General features: G+C 36.5%; 1 protein-coding gene across 10 annotated transcripts in view; it reads right to left on the bottom strand.

Annotated features, from left to right (window-relative positions):
* Nucleotides 1-23,203, bottom strand: part of BGAL10 (beta-galactosidase 10) — a 63,806-nt gene that overhangs the window by 15,618 nt on the left and 24,985 nt on the right. For 2 of the 10 annotated variants that reach the window (XR_016044616.1, XR_016044619.1), the window contains exons 12-15: nt 12,950-13,155; nt 9,369-9,580; nt 7,946-8,055; nt 4,957-5,064 (exon numbers count right to left, since the gene is read on the bottom strand). Coding sequence is in view for 2 of the 10 variants with exons in the window: in XM_020674965.2 (XP_020530624.1) it covers nt 4,957-5,064; nt 7,946-8,055; nt 9,369-9,478; nt 12,950-13,155 (534 nt within the window). In the remaining 8 variants the exon portion in view is untranslated. The remainder of the gene's footprint in view (nt 1-4,956; nt 5,065-7,945; nt 8,056-9,368; nt 9,581-12,949; nt 13,156-23,203) is intronic. The other 8 variants (XR_002283093.2, XM_020674965.2, XR_016044614.1 and 5 more) reach the window with 5 other exon arrangements.

The raw sequence follows: 23,203 nt of genomic DNA, 5'->3' as shown, positions 1-23,203 counted from the left end.
TACATGTGTGAAGATATTTTTGAAATTCAAATTCAAAAATCGAATTTTAATGGATTCAATAGTTAAATTAAATTAAAATAGACCTTACGCATGTCAACAAGGTACTTGTGTGAATAAAATAAACATGTGACAAAAATGTAGTTTAAGTTATAACATAATATAATAAGTTAAATAACAATATATAACATAACAAAATAATATGTCATCCACATCCCCCACCTTGGGATTAGCGCCCAACTGGGCGTTGATCATATGGTGGGGCTAGGGGTGCCACACGGCCACCCTTTGGCCACTCAGGTGTGCCACGTGGCAGTCCTCAAATGGAATTAGGTCTAAACAAATATTAAAAGTACAGTTTTGTCAATAAACAAATTTTAAAGAATTCACAATAAATATTTAAAATATTTATGAACATTTATTCACCATTTTTCATATTCATTAAATTGGACAAAGGGTAAGTGAGTCTCATGGCCTCGGATTACTCCAATGGGCTTGCCCTAAATGATGCTCCACCGGTATCTCAAGCTGACCCAATAGACCTATGCTCCACAGTCTATGGCAGAGACACATAATTGGTTACATCAAAGTCACTGAGCCAGAGCTTCCCATCATTCGGCTCTCAATGGATTACAGGTACACCCCTGTGGGACATATTCCAACACAAGTATAGGGGTCCTCTCAAAGAACATTTCAATGTTTAAAAAAGCACTAGGAAACCCCCAGGCGACCATGGGGGTCTAGGCTGCCTAGCACCTAAGTAGGCGGTCAGAACCTGGGCGGCCCAGTTGACAAAAAAAAAAGAAAAACTTAAGACCATAATCCCAGTATTTTGATAATCTATAAGACCATAATCCATATTTTTTATACAATGCCAAAACAGTAAAACCATACAAGCATACACCGATAGACTGATACACTGTAGACTGTACACATAAAAGTTAGACAGTAGAACTAAAAACTAGAAAGTAGAAACCAAAAATAAGAAAACAAAATACACAGAAATTCAAAAAATATACAAACACAATAGTCAACACTCAACACAACAGTCAACACTTAACACCAAGAGTCTTCATTCATCATCATAATCATCACCAGAAGGAATAGGGTCAGCTTCATCATATGTATCAGAATTGAGGCTGTCTTCAATATAACGCTTGTCCTCTTATGTTTCTTCTGAATCTGCCTCTTCCATCTCTTCTTCTACCTCCCTCTTACTAGTATGTACAGATGCCTTAGGAGTCTTGGCTGCTCTACCTTTTTCTATCTTTTTGTGCTTCCCAGAACTCAAATATTGTATAATTTTCTCTCTGATAGCCTCATAAACATTTTTATACGGGGCAACATCTCCCTTAATACCGGCAAGGTGCTTTTTAAACCGGTAAATGCCCCCATTAGTATCCTTTCTATAATAATTACATTTAATACGATTTTTGTCATTCGGATTTAGGTTATAGCCATACTTCCAACCCGAATCACCACTTCTAAAAGAACCTGAAGAAGAGTTTTTTGTAGAACAAGACTTATTTTCATCATTTTCTGGTTCTTTTAAATTTAGAAGTTGTCTAATCTCATCCCGATTAGCTATAGGAACCTTTTTACAAGATGCAACATTCCCTTTAATACCAACAATGTGCTTCTTGAATCGGTTAATACCCCCATTAGTATCTTTTTCACAAAAATTACACCTTATACAATTTTTATCGTTTGGTTTTGGGTTATAACCATACTTCCAACCTGGATTACTTCTTCTAGAAGTAAGAGAAATAGATTTATTCAAATGACAAGAATTTTGTTCCTGTTTTTGTTTTACAAAACTCGTAAATTACTTAATCTCCTCTCTGATAGCTTCAGGAACATTTTTACAAGGGGCAACATCCCCTTTAATACCAGCAATATGCTTCTTAAACCAATTTATTCTCCCTTTCGTATCTTTTCACAAAAATTACATCAAATTCAATTTTTGTCATTTGGATTTAGGTTATACAATATTTTCAACCCGGATCTCTACTTCGACTAGATCCTGAAGAAGACATCTCAAAATAAAACAAGCAATCTAAAAAATAAATTTTTGCACTTACTTTCATTGTTTGAACTCCAAACTCCCTCTAATGGGATTATAAATCTCCAAAACTAAATCAAATCTACTTGGGTGATGTTTGGATCCGTTTTCCATAACTTTGAGAAGCACTTCGATCCAATGAAAGTCACAAAATTTAGTATTCTTGAGGTTTCTTTCTCTTTAAAATGGGTTCTTATGGGTTTAGGTCTGAAGTGAACCTAAAACTCATCCTTCAAACCCTTTATATTTCAAAAAGCATCAATACAACTTAAAAATAAATAAAAATCCTGGGCAGGGCATAGGCTCTGGGTGGCCACCCAAGGCTGGGCGCCCGCCTAAGCGGCTTTCAAACCCCTTTGGCCGCCTAGGCGCTAGGCAGTCTGCTTTTTGAATCACTGACACATATGCACTGACTTTTTCAAACTCGGATAATGGATTTGGAATTGTGGCTTTCCATTCGAACATTAGTGCACATGTCATGGAATGGTCTCATGTCAGGATATAGATTTATGTCCCATAGGTCATGACCATCCCATATAAGGCCGTTACTCATAAAAAATAGTTGGGATCTATTATATTCGATTGGATACTCCAAGCCATGGTTAATCACAACAATCATGAGGCTAATATAAACAAGATCCTGACTAGGAGGTGACCCTCACACCTCTTTGAGAAATTGCTTTATCGAACGTAAAACTCTCATAGCCTGAAGTACTCGGGGTATAAGAATCTGGGCCCCACTTCGCAAAGCACCCAGATTCTATGTCTCAATCACTCCCACTAAATGAGAGACTATTGGTATTCAGGCCTTGAAAGGTCATATATCCAACAAGGCACATATGGAGCTTCCTCCTTCATTTACTCAAAGGTGAGAGGGTGATACCTAAAACTTTCCAGCAGCTACTTCAGGCTCATAGGTTGCCACCCGACCCCATGCAAATCTTTATGCTTTGGAGGGCCTCTATTTTTGCTCTTATGCGAAATGTGGCTCTAACGTAATAGGGGAATTTCTTAAGGCGAGGAATGTTCATCAGAGACAATAACCAAGAATATCAAAATGGTGATTCAATGGGCAAGACAAAGGAAGGAATTCAAAAGGCTACGCTACTGCTGGCTATCTACTGGGATGCTATCACAAGGTCCAACATGATGCGACCTTGGAGGTCCTTGCATTGAATCCCCTTGTAGCTCAGCTACGTCATGTTAAGTTTTATGGATGTTCCTTTCAAGAGGCTGGTAAAGCAGGGATGAGGGGTGTCTTTAGGGCCAGCAAGGGTATAATCGGCTCTAATTCTCGGGACCTGTCGGCGTTGTGACCTTGACTATGTTTAAAGCCCTTATCTTGATTCATGAACTCAAACTGTTTGATCATAGTAGCCTAGTAGTTGACAGAGATCCAAAAAACATTATATTATAAACCTGCACAAATTGATCCCTAACTTGCCCATGGCGCCATGATCGTATATTTCAGCTTTGTGTGCCCAGACACATCTGTTCACCACATTTGGTGTGGGGCAAACAATATTGCAACATAAATCTGTATTCTGTAACTTGTGTATTTATTATCTATGAAAATAAACATAAGTTCACGAAACGCAAAATCTAAGATAATGTATCCATATGGATTCCTATTTTTCTGGTTTGTCACAACTTTAACTATTGTTTTGTTATTTTTTTCTGAATTGCATGTTTGCAGGTCCTACTGATTTGACACTAGTTGGGCCAGTTCCAGACTAGGCCCTCCCAGGTTCAGTTAGAGATCTTTTCCTGGTAATAGTACATTTTGATAACAAGAGCACATGGAAAAGTGGGTAATGAATCATGTCAGGACAATGCACATAATCCTAACTAATAAATGTTAACTCACTGAGCCTCAGTTTCCAAGAATCAGGTAAATACAACTGACTAATTAAAGATCTAATACACCAAAGCTTAATGATTCTCCCAGAAGTACCCCTATGATCCGACTATGCTTTGACTTCAATAGTGAACATTATAGAACTGAAATAATAAACATAGTACTTTATATGCTGGAATAAAGACTTGCAAATTCAAGGTTATAAAAGCATGATTTACATTGGGCAACAATAAACATGTGTATAGAAGCCTCTAATTGTGTGCTGCAATTACTTAACAGTATGCACGTAGTGTGAGTTGAGCAAAAGCATCCAGCCACTAGGAAGAAAATGTTTTACCCTAGACAAGCAGATTATCGAATGACTTAGACCTAACCTAGACAAGACATTGACAGTTTATACTAGATGATGCTTTGGTTTAAAGTAATGGGGGCTTATAAAGAAGCGTTCGAGGGGACATCTAACAGGATCTAATCATATGCCTTTCGTGTAGTCATAAATCTACTTGATTCGGATTCTAGATCCTCACTCAACTTATCTGTCCCCCATTATACCCATCTTGGGACCAAAAAATTTTACGATTATAAATAGAATGCCAAACCATGAAAACCTAAATTGGTCAAGGTATAGAGGTGTGATACATCTCATACAGAAATGTTATATAGAGCAACTAAACATCAAAATTATTCTAGGTAACCATTACGCCACTCATGCAAGGATTTGAAGCCTGCTGAGGGAAATAGGTCCATAAACACCAACTTGTGGGGTTTTTCATAGTTGTACTCCTATGGAAGTGTTCCACATTATAAGTTTAAAACACACAATATTCACTAAAAAACAAATTAAAATACACAATGATCGTATAAACACTGTCCTCCACGAGTTTCAAATGTTGAGAGACAGGCCAATTCAATAGTAAAACCTTTGATTTTATTGGGATCTTAATATGCAGTACACCGACGTTATTCAGAAAAAAGTCAGTGCTCAAATATATTATGAAAGAGGCCGTTCGAGTGTTTAAGACACTAACATGTAATGTACCTTATAGATCCAAGCATTTGTAGACAAGTCAACTACCCCTTTGTTGAAGCCCTCTAGCTTGACACTTGTGACTCCCGCCCCTACCCACTCATAAAATGGCCCTGCATTCTAGAAAGTGAATGCTCACATAAACCATGGCAATATAAAAACCACTGCATTAAACAATTATGAAATTACTTTGCATAATCCTAGTGAATAGTACGTTCAGTAGGACGCATTTTTGTTGTGATATCTACATTTAGGAGCAATGAACATGCCCTAAGTACCAATGCATAACCATCATTATTACGACAAGACAAGTGGTCGGACTTAAACTTTATGACTGTTATTTCTATGTATATTCTTCATGCAAATATAAAACAAGCATTGTACAAGAAATTACGAACTTGATTTAATTTTCTCTAGTGAAAAGATGCATCAATCAAGAAGCGATACAAACAAGTGACAACATCATAGATCATGTGGCAGATGAGGAGAATAAAGGTAGTTGTCCTTAGGAAACAATGTGCGGAGTGCTGGTGTACAAAGAGAAGCTATATTCAACATAAATTAGAGCCAAACCAAGATCAGATACCATGTTTGACCATTTACTGAGGTTCAAGAGATGACAGAGAAGCTCGGAGGCATCCATACATGCCAAAGAGAGACGAAGAGCACCTAGTTACTCAGTATTTCTGTATCCCTTGAAAGGGCTTTGTAAAAGCCACAATGGGTACTGCTGCATAAATATACAAATTGCAATACACTATATAACAAATGTAAAATAACATGTGTAAGCAGGTGGACCACGTACAATTTATACTGTCCGTGGTACCTAGGCAAATTATGTCTACCATCCTATTTTGAATTCTTAGCTAGATATATTCACCAAGTTACTTACAGCTTCTCCATGAAGTTGATACATAGACGAGAAACATAGCTTGAAAATGGATAGTTAACAGAAAAGTTCATTTTCAGTGCATGGTAAGGAAGCATGTTCTATATGTGCAATTGTCATTTCGTTCATTATTGAGGATGCTTATATAATTTGTCTATAGCCTTGAAATTATGCAAGCTAATTCATTTAATGAAGCATTGCTTTTCATGGTATTTGCAAGTAAGAAACAAACATTAATTTCTATCCCAGGCTTTCATTAAGGAAATAATCGACAGTCAGTGTTACATGGACACTCACACAGGTGTGGGTGTTGGAAAAATCATAGGTATTTTAACATAGAGGGCCCAAAAGTCCTGATCAGCACATCATAATATGAAAAATCTTCCACATTCATCTATTCTTGGAACATTTCTAGGGTCTCAGTCTGGCATATCTGGAGAAGCATCAGCAATGTTTCTTGAAACTTTTGAAGAAATATGCCCAGCACCCTTAACAAAGATTAGCAACATCTTTGCACTACCATCAAAGTGCTAAGCTTCCAAGGACATGTTGCTGGCATCAAAGTGTTGTTGGCAGACACCTGATGTTGGAAGTGAGTAGTGCATGCTATGAGGAGATTTTAACACTTCAGAACACGAACTGAACATTTTTGACACATATGGACACATCAATACATGACACCAATTCAAAAGTCTCACCGGCAACACTGCCAATAATCGAATTCTTTCTTGAAATGTCTCCCTTTCATGGACATCCTAGTAATTAGATGGTGCAATATATATAGGTTCCATTCAGGCTCATTTGATATAACCAAGAAACCAGGTAGGGGATATCTTTCTGAAAGTACATGGGAAAGAGAACAATCACAGCCTACGTGCATGTTTGTAATTCAGAATAATTAACTTGCAAACTGCAGTTGAGTTTTAAGATAACGGATTTGAAGTAATAATTTATTTTTTGATAGGTAAAAATACAGGTAATTAAGGATTTAAGTACTATTTTTCTTTTTTTTTAATGTATATCATATTGCTTAACTTCCCCTGTATATTAAGATCTATGGCTTTTCTCTTGTATTCACAAGTACCTAAGTTAGTGCTACATAAATATACATATTAAAAAAGATGGTCCTTTTTCACTTTCATGGGTTTCACTAACAAAAAATGGGGTAGCATTGAATACATACAATTTCCTACCATCTTCAAGAATCAGTTAAATATTGGTTTACGTATGTGTTTCTTTTATTGGTTTAAGTTTGTTACATAACGTGATTCATAATTGCGGTTATAGTCATAGCATCTCGAACATATGAGGTTTCAGTCATAGCACCAATCAGAAACAAGCAACATCAAATTAGAAAACTGTATCAAATAAAAGCCAAATAAAAATCTGAAAATTAAAATAGATATTCTTTAAAGTTGTTTTGAAGTAAGAATCCAATTAAAGGGAATATTTCAGAGCAACATATTCAATTGGTAAACTGTTTGGAGGCAATGCAACTGGAATATGACATGTGTATATGAAAATGTGTGTGCACATCCACATGTCTTCAGCTAAGTACAACGTTCAATGAAGGGAGCATAATTTCTGATATAAAGGTTCTGTCCCCTCTTTTTTCTTAATGTTGATAGACTGGATACTAAGTTTCAGAAATAAACAAATTCATTCCATGTCAATGGTACAAGAAGCTAGTTCCTACTACTCATGACTTCGGACATAAGAAAAGCATGTAAGTATCATTCATAAGTTTGTGCTGCATACACGTTATTTGCTCCATACAGAATTGAAAAAACTTTACTTGGTGATAGAGATTAAAATAAAAGCTCGACCAAACGTACATTGTTTCCAGGAAGAAGAGTAGGCTTGAGGAAAATAATACAAGAGAAGACAAAGTCTGTGTACTATAAACAGAAAATAAGTATCCAGCAAGAGTATGGTAAAAGAAGAAAAAAAATCTCAAAGTTAATTATCAACAGCATAGTTGGAATTTTATCAGATAACTATTGCTACTACATGAAGGATCAATAGTAATGAGCTCTAATTTGAATATGAGGCCAAATCCACAGTAAAGAAATGTATGAGTGGCATCATTTGTGACCGAAAAGATAAACTTACTTGCAAACCAACAGTCATGCTCAAAAGACTTATGTCATTCTTCCCAGCCCTAAGAAGTATTGGCTTTTGAAATTTGAAGGTTGAATCACTCCCATTCCCGGATGCACTAGCTGAAGAAATAATAGAAAGATGCACATGTCAGTTGACTAGTATTTATAGAGATTCATTCATGAAAAATTATTAAAAGCATAAATACATGGGGTTTCACTAGAAGAGAAAGAGGACCAAGGATGATAAATTCATCTAAATGGTAGAAAAACAAAAACAGATGTGGCACATGTATGTTAATGTAGATAATTCTCGATCAAAGTGCATTGATGTGAGAAACTTTGTCTATTCACAAAATAGATACATAAATGCTTATTGTGTAGACATGGCACTAGATTCTTTTGTACAATAGAAATGTAGGTAACAACTGATGTATGAACTCTCAGTGGGAGCTTCCCCAAGTCTTCAACACAAGTCAAAGATCAGAGATACAACTCATTTCTGTGTCACAACTCAGAGTTCATACATCAAGGAACTTAAAGAATTTTGTATTTTAAATGTAATGGTATGAAACAGTTCACAGTCAAATAAACAAAGACCGTTCTAGAGCAATCCAGAACTCAGAAAACCTAGGATCTCCCTATGTGTAATTAATACACAAGCCAAGGGCAGTCACAAGTGTAACATGTTCGATCCCAGTTTATATTCATAAAAAGGTAACTTCTGTGGCATCCATTGTTTACTTTCATGCAGGAAGCTGATGTTTTAAAATTAGAAAATAAATATGGTGCTGGATTTTTATCCAAAGTCATATCCAGATCCTGGTTCATCCAATCATCATGCAATCCATACCATATGCACTCTGGTGTTTGCTGGTGACATCTACTTTCTCAAAAAGGAAATCACTGCAAAAGTAAAACTAGATAGATCAAATGAATGCTCTCAAAATTCAGGATAATTAGCAACCTGCCTCCCCCTTCTCCTTAAACGGTGAACTGAAATGGCTAGTTCTAATGCAAAAAAAGTTCCAGTTACAAAAACAACATAGTTTTTCTGGTTAAGTAAAGGGTAGTAAAAATTCAGATAATATCAACAAACAAAAAAATGCAGAATTAAACCATAAAGGAACACAAGGGATCGGACTCTAGTCTTATATGGGATGAAACATTCTAGTGCACTCCGATAGCAAATTGGATAAGTTTTATATATAGTCACTTAAATTTTAGGCTAGGTATTTTGGTTTCCAAATTAACTATTTTTTTGGGTAATGATTACTTTATTAAAAATAAATAAATGAAATTACAAGTTTAGCATGGTGGTTTTCATTTAATGATAAATTTTTATTTAATGTATTATTGAAAGCTAATTAATTTCAATTAGAAAGACATATAACTTGAAAATAAAATTTTACTTTGAAAGAAAAAATAGAACACACCTTGCAATTCATGGTTTACAAATGCATGCATTGCATGACCCTTCGACTCAACGATAAGTATCGGTTGGCTTCCACTCTTTAAGAAATCTTCATTGTCATCAACATACACACTACCATTCATGCAAAAGAAAAGTCACTACAATCAAAGGTTTGTGTTATGCCTTCCTTGACATGATACTGGATATTGCAATTATTGGATTTATATTAAATACCTGCAAGTTTTAGATAATTGCACCGTCAGAGAAAATTGAAGCATATGCTATAAACTTCTAAGAACTAGCTAATGGCACAGGAATTGCATGAAGATTTAAAATATCCAATAATAGCAAAATCTCCTCTCCAAATATGTATTTAAATCCCCTAATAAGAGTGGGAGAAGATTATTAACAAATTGTACAGAAAAAATACCAATGTATATACATACTACCTCTCTCTTTCTCTCTCATTATCTCAATACGCCCAATTATTTTCACAATTTAAAATTTTATTTTTTAATCTTCTAGCAATGATTTATTTTGTTAGGAACCTTTCAAAAGAGAGTGGACATACCTTACCTTTATTTGGGAAAATTTTCCATACTTTGTACAAATATGGAACAGTATATTCAGACCCAAAATCCACCACCCATGTCTATCCAAAGACAGCGGATAATGAGCAGTTGTGAACTTTTATAATCCCCAATTTAGCAGGAACAATTTCACAACCTTACAACCCATAATAAGTATGGATGATTGTTGGGTGGGAGTCTGCAATACTATTCTTGTACGTATAGCATCCACTCCCTTTAATGTTTCTATTTTTAAAAGAAAATACATAGATAAGTATGTTGGATTTGGAGAACATTATTTTTGAAAAAGGAGAACATGAACTAGGGGATTTCGAAATTCATTACAAGTATTGTAGCAATAATTTTTTTACAAATTTTTTTTTTTAATTCGGTTTGAGATTTTTTTTTTAGGGCATAATATTCCAATTGTGTTTTTCCCAAGATTGCCCCAAATTTGGGGATTTAGTTAGCGATTATTCAATGTATTATATGTAGGCGGATATGAAACCTAAATCTAAATGGAAAATCCGTCAGATGCATTTGTACATTCTCTTACCCTAAGCACTTCCAAAATAGGTACCCTACCCTAAACTATCTCCATCCGTAGGATCCTCTTCCGATTGAATGACACACGTCCAAGCCTTAATTATGGCTTGATATATGTAAAAGAGAGTGCAAAATGAATGCAAGCGAGACCACACTATACACTTACTCCCGGGCAAAATGCCTACATAGGAGGATATTCTCAATCTGAAAATTGAGATCCACTTTAGTATCACCAAATGAATATTTTGAAAAAGAAAGATTCTACTGTGAGTTCTTAAACACTTAGATTTGACTGTCCAAAATTTGGGTGGTCTCTATTTAATATTAAGATGTCACCATTTTTGACACATATAGAGCGCGAACCGATTATTTTAGTTATGTTTGACGGTGGTCACTAAGTTGAGTAGGTTACATCCCTAAACTTTGGGGCCCTAAAAATACCCCCACATGCAAGGGAATGAATGTCCAATATGCTCTAACGGAATCATAATCTTTTGGCTATGTAGACTAGAACATTACACCTCTATTTTTCTTTTTATTTTTCGATTTTGAATTTGATTTGAGATTTTTTAGGGTATAACATTTCATTTTTGGGTTATCCCAAGATTCTTAATTAGAGATTTTTTCCTTTAGCTTAGATACATAAATATAATATGATCCGCAATATTGGAATATCCCCATAGCAGAATGGCGGACCAGGATTATTTGTAGCCAACCCCAATTAGTTTTAAAAACGCTCTGACGATGATGATGAATATTGGAATATCCCAACAAATTACATTAGCTTCCCCTACCCTAAACTCTTTTTGAAAAGGGACCCTCTCTCTATATATTGGGTCCTTCTCTAGTTAAGGAATATCTACCCTATAACTGAGGCTTAATATATACTAAATAGCTAGGATGAAGTTGACAACTTGATAACTAGAACTAGAACCATTAGTAATGAACATAATTGGAACTCCAATGCGAGCATATGTACCACTCAAGGAATGACCATCCTGGTGTGAAGGCTGTGAATAATAGTGAGTAGTATATGGTTTTAAACGTTGGCAGAATTCGGAGACCAAAAATCCTCTAAAGTTTTCTTCAAAAATAATTTGTGGTGGCCTTTTCAATATTCACTAGGCTAACTTGAACATTGGCAGACTAGTGAAAAGAATAGTACTTCAATTGAATTATAAAATTAATGGGAGCATAACCCCAAACAACAAAAAGTCAAAGTTCAACTAATGAAAAGTATGAACTGCTTAACTAAATGTGTTTGACAATTCCAGGAATGTAAAACTCCTAAGGGATGGCCTGTAAGATAAGTGTATACAGAAGAAACAACTACGCACAAGCATAACAAAAAGTCAAGTTCAACTAATGAAAAGTATGAACTGCTTAACTAAATGTGTTTGACAATTCCAGGAATGTAAAACTCCTAAGGGATGGCTTGATAAGTGTATACAGAAGAAACAACTATGCACAAGCATTTTGTTTAACAAAACTGCCACAGAACTAGAGCAATCATAATAGATTTGAAGGAAGAGCATCTTAAAAAATTAAATCCAGATAGTTATTAATCTCTGGATTTTGTAATAGGGAATAGGAAAAGGCTAAGATGCCCAGATACAGGTCCAGACACAGAAATAGATAGGGAAACAAGGATACGAGTTGCCATATTTTGAAATTCAGGATAGAGATATGAACACAAGTATCTCTATTTAACAGATCAATAAACATATATAATAGCTTGTATAATACATAAATATGTACACCAATTAATGCATAGTATTATATTTATTCATAGTACAATTTTTTATAGCTATTTCATATCCTATAGTATAATAATGAAAAACAGAAAGACAAGAGAGAGCTCTCCATAAGAAGTAGAATATAAGACAAAAACTGAAAAATAGTTAGTCCAAGAGCAAGATTTTTTTTTTTAATCAAGAACAGCACGTAATAGCTTTAATAACAGCTGGCAGACAGAAGCAAATAAAATTACATAGCTAATGAATAAGACAAGGAACTTCAATAAGTCTCCACGTTTTGCATGCTCATGAAACACAAAATGTAAGGCACCATCCCATTTAGACTAATAATCATGAATACAACAAAATACAGTATGGACATACCTAACATAACTTTATAGATGTCAGGCAAGTTTTCTCCTTTTCACTTTGGATTTTAGGTTAGCACATAATCAAACAATGTAAACAACAATAATTTGCAGTAGGATACAAAAATCAGTTCTAAGTTCAATTTGTAGCAAACATAGTGATTTTGGATTGGGCATTGTAATGGCAAGTTGCCACCCACAACTTGTTAAAGATTCATAATGATTGTATCATTTTCTAATTTAGTAAGAAGTCAAAGAATATGTATGCATAGAATGAAACTGGACCTTGTATATTTACATATCATCAGTCCAAACTTTCTCAGCTCCATATTGATTGACATCCATTTGAAATGTAGCACGCACACTTATATAGAATAAGCTCACCTTGTTGTACACCAGAGATAATCAGTTGAATCTTTGGTAGTATTTATATGATCAACAAAGCCATTGACAACAAAATCATGATACCCCCATACGCCCACCTTCTCTTGGAATATATCCCACTTTATACCACTGAACCCTTCAGGTAACATAGTTGATATGTGCAAATTGTCAGGTTGCATCTCTATGACAGAAATTTGGGATCCAACCTGTGTACCAATCCATAAAATAATATCTCAGAAACTATAGCAAAGTTTAATACAAACCCTGGAATGGAAAACATTAAGTCTATTGAGACCATGATCAAATATTCTTTTAAAACTATATGTACGTATATAGGTATATATAAATGGAAAATGCTGGGAATGGCCCACTAGATCATATGAATATATGAGCCCAATGGCCCAAATTGAATATGGGCCCATCTGACAGTCACGACCTCATCTCGCGTTTGAATTTAAATTTTTTTTCTACAAATCTAAATCACTTGAAATTTTAGGCAGCCACTCTTTGCATCAAGGCTCACCAAATAAAAAATGTAAAACATTATTCACAAAAAATAAATTGACCAAAATACCCCTGAAACATTTCAGGGGTATTTTGGTCAATTTATTTCTTGCAAATTATTTTTTGATATTTTTATTGTAATCTCCTATTTATGAAATTCAAACACGTAATGAGGTCGTGACCGTCCGATAGGCCTAGATTCAATCTGGGCCGTTGGGCTCATATGTTCATATGAGCTAGTAGGCTAATCTTAGTATTTTTTTATATTGAAAATGCTAAGATTAGCCCACTAGCTCATAACAACATATGAGCCCAACGGCCTAAATTGAATTTAGGCCGATCTGACGGTCACGACCTCATTTCGTATTTGCATTTTAATGTTTGTTTCTACGAATCCAAATAACTTGAATTTTAGGCGTCCATTCTTCTCATAAAGGCACATCTAATAAAAATATTTAAAAAATTATTTGCAAAACATAAATTGATTAAAATACCCTTAAAACTTTTCAGGGGTATTTTGATCAATTTATTTCTTGCGAATTATTTTTTTGACATTTTTAGTAGATTTTTCTACTTTTGAAGAATACACGCCTAAAATTTCAAATGATTTCAATTCGTAGAAAAAAAAATTAAAATTAAAATTAAAATACGAAATGAGGTTGTGACCGTCAGATCAGCTCATATTCAATCTGGACCGTTAGGCTCATATGTTGATATGTGCTAGTGGGCTAACCTCAGCATTTATATATATATATATATATATATGGGGAATGATCACGTATATGCCTCGATTGTTACAAAGATCAATGCTACCACATCAAAACCGTTGTTGGGGAAGAAATCTATATATTGCTTATCCTTTGGACCTTTTTGAAGAAGGTTTTGTTACTAATCATCGTAGGTAATGCATTTGGGTTCAAAGCCCTACAAGCTCTAAGTCTAGAGGATTCGCAAATTCCTCCTGCTTATTCCAAAACCTTTTAGGGCATACCTCATGGCATCCAAGTCAAGAGAGTTTAGATACACTGTCTTGTTGTATATGGGACTTTTGCATTGTCTATCCACACCTCTTCTACCACCCAAAATATGTCAAAACTTATTAGCTATCAATTGTTTTTGACTTTTTTTGGGTAAGTAATTGTTTTTAATTAAATTAAGCATTTTACCATTTTGCGCTTCTCCTTTGTCTCTCATTCCCTCCCTCTTTCTCTCTCTACCACTTTCATCCTCTTCCTCTCTCCCTTTTCTCATAATCCCTTCTCTCGAACACTTTCACCTCTCTCTCTCTCTCTCTCTCTCTCTCTCTCTCTCAGATGGGCCTAGGGACAAGGATCTCAAGAAAAAGTGCAGGGGTCAAGCCAGGAAGAATGCCCATCATAAGAAGGATGCCTATTTCTGGCTAAGGATGGAGCTAGGGCCCAAGCAGATGCAATTGCCTAAACACAACTTTCTGGGTTGATGTTTTGGTTAAACTTTAGTCGCTGGTCCATCTCATTTTTTGTTCTGGACCACCGTGGGTACATTGTATTTTGATTTGTTCACTATTTTGTTTATAATCGGGGTCTATAAGACCTAATTTTTTGTATAGGGTCATTGTGTACTGACCTATTTTTTGTCCTAGAGACCCTGTCTGTGGGTGCTCTCGGATCCCACTTTTGTTCCCTGACACTCTTCCAGCAATACAACATTAACTTTACTCAAAAAAAAAGAAGGATGCCCATTTCATGATACATGGATGATGTGGACAAGAAAAAGAATCGTAGGATGGAGAAGTATGCAGGGATTCATGCTAGTTCGAAGTTTTTTTGGGGGGTAAATCAATGGGGATGACGAGCCCCTACCCTTTTTTTTTGTTATTACTGAACACAAGAGAAAGGTTACATCGCAGAGAGGAACATGTACAAGAAATTAAACAGGCCTTTCAAGGGGACATTGGCATTGTCCCCCTTGAAATTAAATAGGCCTGTCATGCAAGTTTGAAGTTGGTGGAATGAGGGAGACAATCCAAGGAAAGAGTTCTATTATCAAAGAGTCTTGTAAAATCCATGTTTCAGTATAACGTCAAAGAGCTTCTAGGGTTTTGATGCGATTGAGGGGTCGTTGAATGCCTAGAAGAGAGAAGATCCTAAAGCAAAAAATGCAAAAAAATTCTTAAAATCAGTTCGATTTGTATATATAACCAAAAAGCAAAGAATGCCCCCCTCCCCCCCCCCAAAAAAAAAAGAAAAAGGTAAGACTTACAGATAGATGTGTGTGATCTTCCCAAATCCCAATCATTCATATGACATGACCCTTATTGATCTCTTTATTTCTTTTCCCTATCTTCAATTGTGCTAAAAGTTCCAAATTGGTTCCCATGCTTTTTATCTCATTGAGAAAAAGAGGAGGGAATATGGCTTCCTATCCGTGAAAGCTTGTGATAGTTCTTAATGGAAGCTTGAGATAGAGAGAAACAAAATCTCAAAGAGAGAAGTTGGTGAGTGGAGAGAACAACAAAGATATGCAAGGGAGGAAAAGCAGAGAGAGGAAAGAGGACAAAAAGAAATCGGGTTTTAGAAATGGGGATGAAAAAGGCATTGTTTGAAAGAAGGGGCAAAAGTCATTCTACTACTTCGCAAGAATGTGTATTTAAAATGAACAGGATCATTCCTGTGTATTTCATGCAATGGTTTTATGGCACTACAAAGAAACCATCTTAAAAAATCATTTTACAGCTATTTGCTTGAACCATTCAATTTAGGCAGGGTAGAAAGGGGAATAAAGGGAAGAGATAGACCAGGGGTCTAGGGGGGGGGGGGGGGGGGGGGGGCTATGATTTGTGTGAACCACAAGAATTAAGTCATCCATCTTGGTTAGATGAAGGGCGGGGAGGAGCTGCTTTCGCCAACGTGTAATGAGGCGACTCGAATGTGGCTCCATAGGGAAGGAAGAGAGAGAAGGGGAACATGCAATAATGTTGGGTGTTCATTGACATCTGTTGAGGATGGAGGCTTACAACCTAGGCTGGTAGTATCTAGGTCGTCTAAGCCTATGGTGGTGCCAGGCAGACAATCACATCCGTTGGATGAGAAGCGAGGGGTTGTGACAAGTGTTGGGATGTGAGCTGATCAACTGTTTGGGCTAGGGGCCGCCTGCCATTTTTTTTTCAAAATTTGGTGCAGACCAACCACTGGATTGTGAGGTGATTGAATGGAAGGTGGGGATTGAACCAACCACTAGATTGTAAGGTGATTGAGTGGAAGGTGGGGATTGAACCCTCTAGTCCCTCAGGAACTAGCAAGAATACACAACTTGTGATAAAGAAAGCAGGTCATAGGAGATTTGAATGTTTAATATTCCATGATGAACAACCAAGATGTTGTGCTAGCTCTCATCTCTCTTTTTTTAATTCAAATTTAAATTTCAATATTTGAAATTCATTTCAAATTCGAACTGTGGGAGTGGGAGATTTTTTTTGCTAATGCAAGCTTTGTAGTCCACGTTGTTCTTTCTCATTAGCTCCTTGTTGACTAGGGTATATGATCTCCTTTAAGTCAGTCGGTAGTCCCTTTGTCCACGTTTCGGTGGGCTAAATTTCACAAATTCTTTCTATGGACCACAATGTGACATCCGTACAGCTCATGCTGACAAAGAGAGTACTTGTGCTCCGAAGCCAAAAAATTCTAGTGTTTGTGGTTCTTCCATGGATATGATGACACAAGTGCCTAGAATCAGCAATTCCCAAGCCTGAGAACTCATGACTGATGGAGAAGCCAAAGGAACAACTGCATAAAGGAAGAGTTTGCTTGGGATTCACCCATGGCTGATTGTTTTGAGTAGTATAGGAGCCCAAGGGGAAGGAACAAAACAACTAGCAATTTACCTTGATGAATCCTCAGCATAAGCAATACCATGAAGGATTTATCGTGCCAGGCATGGAGAAGGATCATAATTGTTGGAAATGCCAGGGAACCCGAATCGTTTTAAGAATCGGAATCATGGAATCACCACCGACTAGAAATTTCTTGTCTTAGAAATCGTTGTCCGTACAATAGGAGTCACGGGAACGAGATTCCTAGCTTTTGAGAATCGTGTTTCAACCGAAATAGATCCAAGTTTCATCCACATATGGAATCGAGATTCCGTCCTCCTTGGAATCGAGATTCCCATCCCTTGGAATCGACACTCCAGGAGTCAAGATTCATTAATATGCAGAATCGAGTTTTCGACACTATAGAATCGAACTTCTGACATATGTAGAACTGAGATATGTCGCTGTTTCGAATCAAGATTCTAACATATTTGGAATCATGTTTTTTAAGTACATGGATCAGAGATCCATGCCAGTTTGAGATTGAAATTTACAATAATATGGACTATGGAATTCGTTTGACGACCCCTATCAGGAATCGAGATTTCATTTTTATGGAGAAGGAAGCCCCAAGCACATAATGAGCCTCATCAACTTAGAACCTATATTGGATGTCTCTTATTAGAAGGTTTTCCAAATTTTAAAATGATTGTGTTGACTATTGAACTTACGGTCATTATATACAAAAGATAAGTATTTCTAAATTGTGATTTTCACTTCATTATTATAAAGACAAAATAGGATTATGTTTACACCATGGTTTTACTTTTAATTGTATGTGTTGTATTTACCAGTTATATTTTAAATTAAAAGCCGGCTAAGGTGGCACAAGTAAAATAATGAAAACCTGCAACCACTAGAAGCATTTGAAGGAAGATTTCTATCCCAATTTCCTTTAGGAACTTCACAACCATCATAGACATTGGACATTATGTACTTTGAGTTGGTCTTTTTTTTTTGATACTCTGAATTTATTTATTTTTTAATCAAGATTTAATCCTTGCTGGAATCCATATTCGATATATTTGGGAATGTCTACCCACAATTAATGGGTTCAAGTTCCTAAAGATGTGTTAGATCGAGATTCCGAAATTAGGGAATCGAGTTTCCTTGGTTTTGATAAATGGTTTCTAATTATGTGCTGAATCGATATTCCAAAATTAAGGAATTGAATTTCCATGGTTTCGAACAATGGTTTCTAAAGATATGTGGAATCAAGATTCCGAAATTAAGGAATCGAGTTTCCTTGGTTTCGAAGAACGGTTTTCATGGAGATTCCTTAACGGAACGCGGAATCAAGTTTTGGATCCGGAATCACGAGGTCGATGGAGAGATTCTAGTAACTATGAGAAGGATCCCTTAAATATAATCCAGGCTTTTCCTTCTCATAGCTCTTGGAGATGGGGACTAAGGCGAGAGTTGAAGCTTAGCTCATTTGAAGGTCTAAGTTTGAGGGGCTTCTTGAGCTAGGTTGGTGTATGGTAAAGAGAATAAAATCTTCTCTCTCACACTAGAGGGGTAATACCATTTCATCCTTTACTGATTTCCTTGGCACTACTGATTGCACCTTGGCTGAGGTCAGTGCTTTGCTCAAAGAGCTCACAAGGTGTGCACTGAAAAACAGGAAATTCTCATCATAGAAGGGGATATTTCTAATGTAATTCTTTGGGTCAACAGGAGGGGTCAGCGTCTATGGCTTTTTACCACATTTTCCATTTGTGCGTGAGACTTCAAGTTGGCCTCCATCATATCTGGTGGAAGGCTAACGCGGAGGATGATGCTTTGGCTAAGGAGGATTATGCCAACTTGGGGCCACCATCGATCTCTTAAATCTAGGATTTTTGTGTTATTAAGTTGTGGTTCATGTTTTTTTAGCTTTCCTCCTCATCCTTCCTATCTCTTCCCTCTTACCCCCACGTCTTTTCTCTCTATCTTTCTCCACCCCCACTCTTTCCCTCTCATTCTCTCCCTCTCTATTACTTCCTTCTTTCAAATCTTCTCCATCTTTTTCCTTTCACCCTGCACTTCGATCTCTCTTGGCTTTTCTAACTTTTTCTCCTCTTCTTTCACTCGACCAACTAACAACAGCAAGAGTAGGCATAAGACCGATATTCAAACCAGCCACCCACCTTTACCCCCCCCCCCCCCCCCTCTCTCTCGCTCTCTCTCCCTCTCTCTTGATACATATATATATATATATATATATATATATATATATATATATATATATATATATATATATATATATATATATATATTACTTCTAGGAAAAAGTTTATATAAGGATGCAAATGTATAATGTATAACTACGGATGCACCTTAAAAATCTATCGGAAAAGGTAGTTTTAATGTTGAAAAACCCTTTGATTGATCATCTCGACATCGAGTTGTCTGATCATGAAAAATAAAAAGATTTTAAGTCCCAAAAATAGTGCATTTTACAACATATTATCTGCACCGTCCATTTTCAAGATTTTCATATGTTTATAGATCTACTTGATTTTAACCATTTTTGAAATTTAAAATTTTATAATTAGATATAAAAATAGATTTTGAGATAATCCTAAGAACATTTTACATCAAAATTATATACCATGATAAAAATTTGAAGGTGCACCTTACCTCTACAGCTACGGATGCATCCGTATGCTAACTACACCTTTACTTCTATTTCCTGTCACATTGTTTTCTACTTCCTCCTATCGATTTCAGTATTTCTTCTCACCTTAATTCCCTTCACACTATTTCTCCATTCCTCTCTATACTCACTATCACTTGCATGAGTGGCTGATTACCCAACATGTGGATGGCCAACCCAACATGTGGATGGCCAACCAATTTGTTTTGTTTATTATTTTTTTATAGTAATATATTTTTGTATAAGAGCACCGGCCTTGTGGGTTGCCTTACACTCACTTCTTCTGTAACATGTCTACAGAAGATTCCCAACAATTTTTCATTGAGTTCAAGCCCACCTAGCTAAGGCTGTGATATTATGTCTATAGGAGAAGGAACCCACTAAAGAGGCTCATAAGAGGGCTAGTCTTTCGATTATCAAATCTTCATCCACTCACATGTTGGGGGTGCCTTCTTTCCAGTAGGTCTGAATTGTTCAGAATTAGGTTGTGGAGGATAAATAAGGGAGTTAGGTGGCACAAGGAAGTGTTTGGTCTTGAGTAGCCATGGAGCATAGTCCAAGGGATTTATTTTGAAAAGCTTGGTTTGGGTGGGCACCCTAGTCTAGATCATAGGTGTTGGCATCTTGAGTGGGTATATGAGGCGTAGTGGCATACTTAAGTAGATGTGGCTCCAAGGTGATATGTATACCCCGTGGATGGGTGAATCTAGTGGGTTTGTAGCCCCTTATTTGGCATTTTTGGGTATGAGATATGGATGACTTGCTAGTGGAAGTCCGGCAATCTAGAGGGGACCCAGGGTTAGGTTTCGCTTTTAGAATCTAGAGATTGGGGAAAAGGGTGAAGCTTCGAGCTGAGAGAGCACTGGCGCGACATCCAGGGGCTGAGTTCTGGATTTGTAGGTGGGGATTGGAAGCCTTCAGCATCTGATCTCCTCCAAGTGAAACTCGTCGGGCAAATTAGCTGATTTCGGAGCGTTTCAATCAAGTCTTTCTTATGATCCACATTCAAATTTCGAACCCATTAAAACTCCCAATAAGTTCGAAGAACTAGAGTCCACAATACACTGTCGACACACCATGGCAGTTCAAGTGGAAAGAGAGGTGACCATTTGGTGGTTGCTAAGAAGAACAACTCAAAGAAAGCCCAAGTTGAATATTCCCTTGTTCATACTGATCAGAAGAAAAGGGAGCTCGATTGGACTTAATTGGTTATAGTGTTGACATTTAAACAAGTTCCATTCCTGCAACTGACTTATAGAAAACATAGACATGGTTTTGCAACTTTCACAGAAAATTGTTGACTTTGGTTAGCTGATTTTTTTTGTCAGAAACCATATTGGGCAAATTAAATCCAAGGCTTCAAATACACCAAGCATAAGTTGTTAGTGTTATTAGGATTATTCTCGTCCCATATATATAAGAAGTCTTGCTTTTACCTCGGCTTATAGATTAACCAAGTAGATTGTTCAAATGATGTCTTTGTCCCTCCAAAACAATTGACATATTCTTCCTTACTGATAGGATACTTAACTGCATCTATATTATATTTATGGTATCATTCATTGTCCAAAATCGTGGTTCCTAAGATCTTCCAACTTAGGAGACAATCCCGTTTTGGAAACTCTCTTTGGTACTCCAAGAAAGGGATCCTCAAGGGATCTCTATTATTTTGAGGTCTCCATCCCCACTATTAGAGATCTTGTTTCCCACCTTCAACACCAAGATAACTGTTGGGGTTACGTGGCCATATAAAAGCTTTATGAGAGCATGTAAAACTATAACTATAGTGATGTGATAGCTCCAATGGGTGCATGGTCTGGATGGACTGTGTGGCATGGTCCAGAGTGGACTGTGAGGCATAGTTGATATAGGGACTCACCTACGCTTTGACAGGCTATGGCTCAGATTTATGTCTAAGAACTTGTATCCCTAGGCATTTATGCATAACCAATAAGGGTTTCGATGTGGGGTTATCCTTTAATGAGGTCAGAGTTGTACACAGGGCGATTGGCAAGGGGACTGCATGTGACCCCAGTGTGTGATGGTTAGCTAGAGAGGATAAGGGTCAAAATCCTTATCATTACCATCACATAAGATGTATACTAGATAGCCATCTGGCAAGCAACCCTCATGGATGAGGGTATGTTGTGTAAAGAGATGACTCCTTTCAACACTAGACTGTGCTGGAAGGGGACCCATGTGCATAGTACTAGAGAATTTAATTAATTTCAAATACGAAAGTGTAGAGATTTATTGAAATTGATTTGCAAAAAGATAACATTTTGTTTGCACAATATTTGAAGGGAATAGAGTTATGAAAACTGAGGGATGAACGTTCCACCTCATTCTTTTTAATCAAGATGGTTGATCTAAGGAATGAATAGATGAAACCTCTTCATCCCACAGGTCTCCATGATCAAAGGTCAAGATTGAGTCTCATAATGACGGTAAAATCCTAGCCTCTATATTATAAATACCCTCTATAAGGGTTCGTTTTTCTATATTTTTTTATTAGCCTCTCTCTTTATGAACGCTAGGGTAGGCAAACCACTTTCTATCTCTCTCTCTCTCTGTCTCTCAACTTCACTTAGGGTTTAATTATAGAAGGTAGAACTCTAATGGGGGCACGCCCAAGCTAAAAGGGTTATGCCTACCTTATGTGTATTGAGATTTGCTCATGTGTTGAGCCTTGATCAAAGTCCTATCATATATCATATTCTCAAGAGGTTTTGCCTAGGCTTCTCGAGTTATGAGACAATGCTAGATTGAGATCCCACGCTCCACTAGAGGAAGAGACCCTGTGTGGGGTGTACGAAGTCTTTGGGGGTAACTTGAGGCAAGGTATTTGGTAATTCTAATTGCTCCATATTTCTCGATCCTTCAATGCATTGTATTTTTGTATGGTCGTAAAGAGTTGTAATCGTATGCAAGAGAAGATCCTATGTGGTATTAGGGTATTTTATGAATAAATTTGTATTTTTTATGAATAAAGTTGTATTTTTGGACACCTGTAAATGTCCTAGCATTATGAAATTCTATGAATAAAAGAAAGAAAATAATATTTTTAATCTGTATATACTTGGCTAGACATAGACCTTTCAATAACAACATAACTCTTTTCTTTATTTATAGCCAACTAGCAGTGCAACTATGCTTTTAAGAGTTGTATTGTTTGTTAGCTATAGATAAAGAGAGCCCTACTTCAAAGAGTATGTATAGTCTTAGACTATATATACTCTTAAGGTTGGGACCAAGATCCCCA

The sequence above is a fragment of the Amborella trichopoda genome, chromosome 11, assembly GCF_054954075.1.
Source record: "Amborella trichopoda isolate Santa Cruz 75 chromosome 11, AtrichopodaSantaCruz75HAP2 v2.0, whole genome shotgun sequence".
NCBI lineage: Eukaryota > Viridiplantae > Streptophyta > Magnoliopsida > Amborellales > Amborellaceae > Amborella > Amborella trichopoda.
This window is presented reverse-complemented; position numbering and strand designations above follow the sequence as displayed.